Source organism: Cariama cristata, unplaced genomic scaffold (genome assembly GCF_000690535.1).
Source record: "Cariama cristata isolate BGI_N322 unplaced genomic scaffold, ASM69053v1 scaffold26931, whole genome shotgun sequence".
Taxonomy (NCBI): Eukaryota; Metazoa; Chordata; class Aves; order Cariamiformes; family Cariamidae; genus Cariama; species Cariama cristata.
In genome coordinates, this window is record NW_009598015.1 from 2,378 (window position 1) to 10,531 (window position 8,154).

Consider the following 8,154-nt stretch of genomic DNA (forward strand, 5'->3'; position numbering starts at 1 on the left):
CAAGCCATCCCCACTAGAGTGGCCTGGAGATGGAGCAGGTGCCATGCAAGCTTTTCCCACACAGGAGCAGAAAGCCAAGACGTAGCAGCTCAGGCAGCGGCAAAGTTACTCCACACCAGAAGGAAAAAGAGCAAGAGATCCAGAGTGGGCTGCAGATCCATATTCTCCTCCCCAGGTCCCAGGGTATGCAAGGCCAGTTTGGAGGAGGACTCCCAGTGCAGAAAGGAGGCATGCAGAGCTCAGGTCTAGGTTGTCCTCCAGAGGAGAAGTTTTAGGACTATTTCAGAGTCAGAACTCATCACGTAACTCCATACTCCCCCCCTTCAAAAGCTGGAAAGCCAAAATACCTACAGAAGACCTCTTGCTGTGAGCAAAAAAAGGCTGCACAGTCAGTCTGCTAAGATATTTCAGAAGTGCCTGCATGGGTCCGAGCCAGAAAATTCCTTCTTTAAACTCTTATTTCATAAATTTTTAGGGCGCCTGCCATGCCATCACCTCTCCCAGTTCTGCCTGCTCAGCAATTCAAGGTCCTTGTTCCTTCTCTGCAATGCACTGCAGAAATCAGTGGGTCACGAACTTAATGCCATCATCACCTAATAGTCTCCTTTATCCCTAAAAATATTTTGGCTTCGGTGTGGTTTTTGAGGGGTTGGACTGGGGGGGGGGAAGCAGGCACGCAAGGTTTGTTTGGAGGGGTGTTGGGGAGGAAGGTAAAGTGGAAGACATCAGTTGTGCTCCTGTGTGCTCATGGACAAGGTCAATGTGGCCACAGAGAGGCTGAAGCATTTTTAACTCTCTGCACAGTAACTTTCCTCTGCCCAGCTTGGGGAATTGAACACGTGTGGCAGGAGGATACAACATGTGAAGGGTAAAAGCTAGGGCAGCAGCAGCAGAATGTGAGGTACGGAGCATTTTGGTATAGCCTCTCTCTAACATGCAGGGATTGCTAGAGGCAGCTCAATGACGCACTTGCCCTGGCATTCCCAGGGAGATTGAAGATACGGGGTTCTATCAGCAGGAAGGATCACTTTTTAAATAAGAGCAAAAGGCCTCTTATCTCCACCTGGAGCTTTACAGTTAGAAATTAGCCAGCTAATCCCCAAACAGGGGAATGTGAGCAAGGGGAAGATGGAAAATTACCTGAGCACTCAGAGGCATCCAGTGCTCTCACTGACATCCCCATTTTGGGAGAGCAAAACTGGAAAATGGCCAGAGCAAGAGGCGACATTGGCACTTGCTACAAAGCAGAGCCCATTTTGAGCGACAGGCATTCACCCTGGCCTCAGTCTCTGAGTAGTAACCACTTAGGACCATTAATCTCAAGCAACCAAGACAATTTTGGGAATGCATCAGATTCTTGTGATGAGTCACAGGATCTCAGCCACCCATTTCCCACATCAGCAGGCTGGGCTCTGAAACTCAGCCTCTTTCATCTTTTCTCTGCCATTCTCTGCCAATAATCCTTACATGGGAACACAACCCTCCCAGGTGAAGAGCCACACTTCTTTCTGAAGTGACATAAGTGTGCCCCTTGGGTGGGGAGGTAAGCCCACAGCCAGTGGTTCTGCTATCCCACTCTGAGAAGGAAAGCAAGTACATACTCAACCCAGATGCAAAGGATACAGAAGAATTCCTCTTGCAGGGACATTAGGGATGTCCTCAAAGAGGCTGCACATCCTGAACAAGTTCTCTTGTGCCTGGAGGACTGATTGCTGGGATATCCAGACTACCTGATTCCATGCTCTGCCTTTCTAAAAGCAGGCACTATCTAGAATACCTCTCTAAAGAGGCCACAACGCAGGAGAGAAACAAGGGGACGCAAGGATTTCCCTAGCCATTTCCCTTTGTTCAGCTGGTTTTCCTGCCAGTATCCTAGCAAAATTCCCTACTCTCCTCCCCTTAATGTTATTTTCCCTTTGCAGAGCTGTTCTCAGCACTTCAACAGCCCATGATGGGCAGGACTCAGACAGGCAACTCTGACAGCCTCTGGGGAAAAGATCTTGGTCTCATGCCTCCCAGTCTGTGGTCTGGTTTGATCTCAGGAGGAGTGGAGGGAGCAGAAGAGACATAACACTTAAGCCCGGCTTTGCTTTCTGGGTCACAAAGGCCTAACAGCATATATACAAGCTGCATAAGGAACCCAGGGGCTTTGCTCAGCTGGTTGAATGGAGCCTGCTAGTGGACCAGAAAGGGTGGGTTTGTTTTTCTTTTTAAAACTCTAAAAAAAAATTTTTTTTTTTTTTAAACACTTGCATCTTGCCAGCAAAGAGAAGATACTGCCTTGCTGCAGCATTTACTCCTCGCTGGAACCAAGGAACTGGAGGAAGAAGGAGAAGATATAGATGATGTCCAGATAGATATTGAGGGCTCCGAAGATGTATTCCTCTGGGCTCAGCGAGTACCGATGATTCCCCATCAGCATCTGGGTATCAAATGCCAGGAACTGTGAGGAAAGAGGAAGAAACCCAATGACAGTCACATGGAGATTTGGCACAGGGAGGCAAGAAATGCTCTCATGACAGGAGTTCTCCCAGTTGCTTCACTTCACCCAGAACAAAAATGCAGCCGCTTTTTATGGGCTGTAACTGCAATTTAAAAGCTCAGAGCAATGCACTGAACAAGCTGCAGATTTCCCCTTCGTTCATATCACTCTTGATAGACTAACCCTAAGCCTCAATATTACTCCAGGCCTGCTTTGTTCATGCTTCATCCATCCCAAATGTGTTCCAGGATCAGCTCTGGAGCAGTTCTCCCGGTTCCTCCTCAGCCAGTCCCTATGACTTGTTATTCCCAGACTTCCCGCAGTTCAGAAACACCTACCAGGTAACAAGGTGACCTGGACCCAACAGGACATTGCAGCAGCACCACCACCAGAACAATAAAGAGCATGAAAACGCAGACCCCAGGCAGTACCGAGGTCGGCAGAGCTGCCAGCAGAAGTAGCCAGACCCAGAGGGGAGCTAACACCTTTCTGAAGTACAAATACGACTGAGCGCAGGGCAGATTTTACCAGTGAAACCATCACAGCAGCATCCACCGCCCAGCCTGCCTGCAGGAACACAGCACTCACAGGAGCAAACATGAGCTACAAGGCAGGCTGGTAGCTGCAAGAAAACCTGCGCCTTGCTGAATGACTTCAAGCCCATTATCTTTTCTTCCATCTCACCTTTACTCCCTCTGTTAACCTAGCCCATGACAGACACCTTGGCATGGAGCTCTTCAGGGTTGACAGGGCATCTTTGCCATCGCCCGGGGTCAAGCTGACACCTCTGCCCTCCCCAGTCATAAATAACAACTGATCTCCCCAGACATTGTCAGACTAAGCTGAGGCTCTGACTGAAGTTTATTGGGTAATTATGTTTAGCCTACTTGTGTTTTACAGAACAGTCTTTAATCGTGAATCACAGAAGAAATATCCAAGCTCACTTGAAATTACTTTTATAGCTAATAAATGAAATTGCTCAACTGTTCTTATTCACAAGGTGCCCAATGGGCACCGCCTTGAACCCCAAGGCAGCCCTCCTCTTGTCCCCCACCTCGAGGTAGTGCCAAGCATCTTCCCAGACAACTCCCACAGCCGAATGGCAAGCACGGCACTGCTGGGACTTGCTCTAGGAAGAGGCTTGTAGGAGGGACTGCCAGAGAGCAATCGAAGGAATGAATTAAGCCTTTTCAGCTTTCCTTGGAGGAGCTGCCCAGCTTCAGGGCTTTTCCTGTCTGCAACGAACCTTCCTAATGCCCCTTAATCCCAAACCATGGCCTCTCACTGACTTTCTGTACCTCTGTTTCTGTTAGTCAAACTCATACCCAGTCCTTGGCTCACTCTCCCTCAGCCAGCCCAGACTTGACTTTGCTCACTTCTGCAGCCTCATTTCATCCCCAGGCTCCCTTCGAGCCCTGCAGTCCAGCTCCCACTCCCGTGCTGAAGCTTAAGTCTCCGCTTTTCCAACTCCAGAGACGCTTTTTTTGCCCTGTCCCTACAATGCTTTCTGCCGTTCACACCTAGTATTGCACATACAGCATGGATTTGCCAGTCACAGCGTGCCCTGCGCCGGCACTGTCACGTACACCGACACCTTCTCGGGACAAGGCTGAGGTCACTGCAATAATTGCTATTCATGAGCCATTTGAGGATGTGGAGCTTTCTGCAATCCTGCGACTCACTCTTCTCCCTTCCCCAAGCACCCTTGAAGGCTAAAAGCATTTACTCCTTGCTTATTTTTCCTGCCAGCACATTCCCAGGCCCCACGACCAGCACCCACTTACCATAGTAAAGGCAATGGCACCGAGCAGAGCGTAGATCGCGTGGAGCCAAGGGACCTAAAGGAAACAAATCCATCAGTCAGTGCCTGAGAGAAAGCAGGCGAATTAGGACTTGACACAGAAGACGGCTTAGCTCTCATCTGGAGGATATGAGTTAGGGAAAGTGCTCTAATAACCCAGGATGGACTTGCACCACTTCCAGCTCCAACACAGTTTCTGTTGTGGACTTTTCATGGCAAAGACCAGGTCACTGTGCCTCAGTTTCCCCTCTTACTGTGGCCTTTGTGTCCATTTGGCTCAAACTTCTAGATCAGGTACTTGTGTTTCCAAATAGCCAACTTTTCCACAGAGACAGCAGCTATGGTGATGTCTTAGCACTATCCTGATGGAAACACATCTTGCAGCAGCCCTAAATAGTATTTATTTACCCAGACAAGACTGATCCCACTGGAAGAAACACCAAATGCTTCCAAAGAGCCAGACCCAACTTTAACAAGCATAACTTAAATGTGTTCACACTGGAGTCACAGCAGGAAATTCACAGGAATGAAGACCAAACCTCAAGCCCTGTTTGCTGTGGCACAGTAGCACACAGCACTAATAGAAAAGTTGCCCATATTTCAGGAGAAGGTGCCCACACGGATGGGTGATTCAATCCAGAGATCAGAGCATGCCTCCCCAGATAGACAAGCTCATTACAAGGCTGCCTCAAGCTATGCTTATCTTGACAAGCTGCAAGATAAAGAGTAGTTGTCTCAACAGTTTAATGTCAGTGGCTTGGCACTGCAAGCTGGTTTACCCTCACGTTTGCGCAGAGGAGAGATGGTTCTCAAAGCAAAACAGCTAAAATCCAAGCTCCTGCTTTTGGAAACACCAGACTGTGTATTTGTCTATCATCAGACTAACTTCAGGGCTAGTACCAGTGGGAGTGTCTCCTGCAGATCTGGCCCTTAAAGTATGACTCAGGTCCCCAGAGAAGCCAGATGATATGTGAAAGGTTTGGAGGTCACTTAAAGGCTGCTGTGATCAAAGCTGGGTGCCTCCATCTTCAACATGAGCATTCAGGGTGCTGAATGGTGGCTGCACAGCCCCACACACCTTCCCTCTTTCATCAGCATCTTCCAGGGTCTGTCAGGCTCTTACTTGAATAACAACTTACCTGATGAGGCACTCTTGGATGGAGACCAGACACTCCATACCACCACACCAAACCCTTTATCAGATGTGGTCAGCAAGCTGCTCCAAGATTTCAGGTGGGCACAGCCAACACTAGCTGTGACCAGCGAGGCCAAAGGAATGGCCTGGACCCATGCAAGAGGGGCTGGCAGCAGTTGGAGGAGCAATAAGGTAGTCGCTCGTCATCAGGACTTGTCCCTGGGGTCTGAATCACCCTCCAGAAGCACTTATTTCTGAGAAATTTGAGCCTCAAGATTTAAACGCTGTAGGATGGTACCTGGTGTTGGTGTGAATACAGCCAGGTCTGGCCAGACAGGCACCCAACTGCCCTTGGCCAGAGCCAAAGTCCTGCCCTGAATTTGGGGCAAGAGCCCTGACAGGGCAGGCCGGCGCTTTAGTGTGCTCACTACCCTGGTTTTACTGGAGGGGAAACTGAGGCACAAGCAGGTGATGTGATCTGCCGTAGGGTCACTACCCAGCTCCGGGAACAGAAGCAAACTTCCTTAAGCCCCAGGCCAGTGCTGTCCTACAACCTGGTATCTGATTGTACAACCACCAGGCAACAACCACCTGGGCTTGCTTTTTCTTTCTTGTTGGTGTTTCTGCACATTTTTGGAGACACCCTGCTCAAGCCAAGCCCTGGCTTTTGCCCACTTTAGGCTGATCCACCCCCGGCCTTGCACCAGGGCTAGTGGCACTGGGCAAGGAAGGAGGAGCACATGTCATTACTCACATGTTGGTAGGGCAGTATCACAGCCAGGATGATGCCACCAAAGAAGAGCACCATGAGCAACACGAAGAGGACGCCCTGGTAGGAGGTGAAGTCAAACTGCAGAGGTAAAGAACATCATGTTACGAGTGTAGAGTCTTGAAACAGGAGGCAGTGAGGGAAGCCAAATCACAGGGACTCGTTTTGCTGTCACGTGGCGGTTGCTTTCTCTGCATCTTGGGTCCTACAGTCCAACACCCATCTATACGGCACACAGAGCCAAGCGCTTAACACATCGGCCACAGGCAAGCGCTCAGTACCCATGGCACACCTGAAATCTAAAAGCCCATCGTACACATTTATGCCAGCACCCTTTTGTACCCCACAGTCTAATCCTCCAAAAAACCCACCTTACCTCCATACATTAGCATCTTCCAGCCCCATCTACACCCCTGACATCCCTCACCCCAGCATCTGTCCTAATCTTCCTGTAACCTTCATTTTACATCCCAGCATCCCTCAGGTTGCTCCTGTATCCAGAGCCCTACAGACCTGCCCCTTCACATCTTGCCCCCAGCACTGCCTGACCCTGCATCCTACCCCGGGAGATGCCTCTCCCAGAGGGGACTGATCAGCACAAACTCACCTTGGTCTGGAAGCTGAAGATGGTGACAGACAGGCACACCAGGTTTGTGATCCCCAGACACAGAAGGACTGACTTCGTATCGTAGTAACTACAAAATCAACAGCAAAAATTGTATTTTGCTGTATATAACAGCAAAAAAAAACCCCAAACACTTCTCAGTGTTTCCCACAGGGACAGGTGGAAGGAGGGATTAAAACAGGCAGAAGCTTAGCATAGGTATGCAAGGAAAGCATGAGTCCTAGGGGCACAAATGGCACTGAAATTACCAATGCCCCCCCTTAATGTAAAAAGGGAAGGATAGAAAACATTTTAAAAAAAAGACTAAAAGGGTTTTCCTCCTGCTTTAAATAGAAGGTAGGCAGGAGGGCATGTCTATGCCTCCTGGGAACTCATGAGCAGCTAAGATGGGGACTTACTATAAAAATCTTTCTGCCCATGGACGGATGGAAAGGGAGGAGGTTTCAAACTAAGAGGTATTAAAAATAGAATGACAAGTGTCATTGCAGCACAATGAGAAATCAGAAAACTGCAGCCACTGTTATGCTACTGATAACAAGGGTTTGGATCTTGGAAAACCACGGGGAAGGAGGGATTTGAACAGGTAGAGAGACTGCAGGTCTAGGTTATAATTTTTTTTTTTGTATATCTGAGTACTGATTTGGGTTGCAGCACCAGGCTCAGCCCTAAGAAAAGCCAGTCCCCACTCTCCCCTTCGGTTTGATTTGAGAGTGATATCACTGGTATTTTCCCTGAGTTGCTGAAGCCGCTACTTTCTTTGTCTCCAGCACACATCCATCAACGCCTACTGGCTCATCTGCCTCATCACCAGGGACCCACGTGAACCAGGGCTGATCCTGTGAGCAGATTGTAACAGTAAAAGCACAAGCAAAAGGGAGCAAGCTGTAGACTACAAAAAAAAACTCTGAAAGTGCTGGAAAAAACTCCTTGTCTCACTCCAGCCCCATCTGCTAGAGTGCTGCTTCGTGATCTCACCTTTTCCACTGGGTATGGTAGTTCCCTATAGCCCATCCACGCAGGCACTGCCTTGTCCCTGGCTCTCAAGTGCTCTCCTATAGGATTCCACATAGCCAGGAACTACCCTGTGCTGCCTCAACTGTGATGGAGAAGTGGATGCCACCACAGGTCTTGAAAAGTATGTTCAAAAGGGAAGGTCAGGCTTTGTGTGGCTACTGGAACAGCTGCAGAGAGATCAAGTGGCCCATATATTTCAGAAGTAGGGAAGTTTTCTTGCAGGAAGAGACAGGACCTAGGACCAGAAGACATCCAGAGACCACATGCTCAACCTACCTGGAGAGCATCCCCGTGAGATAAGCCATGGAGAGCGTCTGGGAGGGAAAGA

At 49.2% G+C, this 8,154-nt stretch overlaps 1 protein-coding gene across 1 annotated transcript in view; it reads right to left on the bottom strand.

Moving 5' to 3' along the window:
- Positions 1–1,970: 1,970 nt before the first annotated feature.
- Positions 1,971–8,154, bottom strand: part of FAIM2 (Fas apoptotic inhibitory molecule 2) — a 15,674-nt gene continuing 9,490 nt past the window's right edge. Inside the window, exons 8-12 of the mRNA XM_009709134.1 lie at positions 8,103–8,140; positions 6,795–6,882; positions 6,173–6,268; positions 4,267–4,320; positions 1,971–2,443 (exon numbers count right to left, since the gene is read on the bottom strand). Of these exons, the coding sequence (XP_009707436.1) occupies positions 2,294–2,443; positions 4,267–4,320; positions 6,173–6,268; positions 6,795–6,882; positions 8,103–8,140 (426 nt within the window). The 3' untranslated portion in view covers positions 1,971–2,293. The remainder of the gene's footprint in view (positions 2,444–4,266; positions 4,321–6,172; positions 6,269–6,794; positions 6,883–8,102; positions 8,141–8,154) is intronic.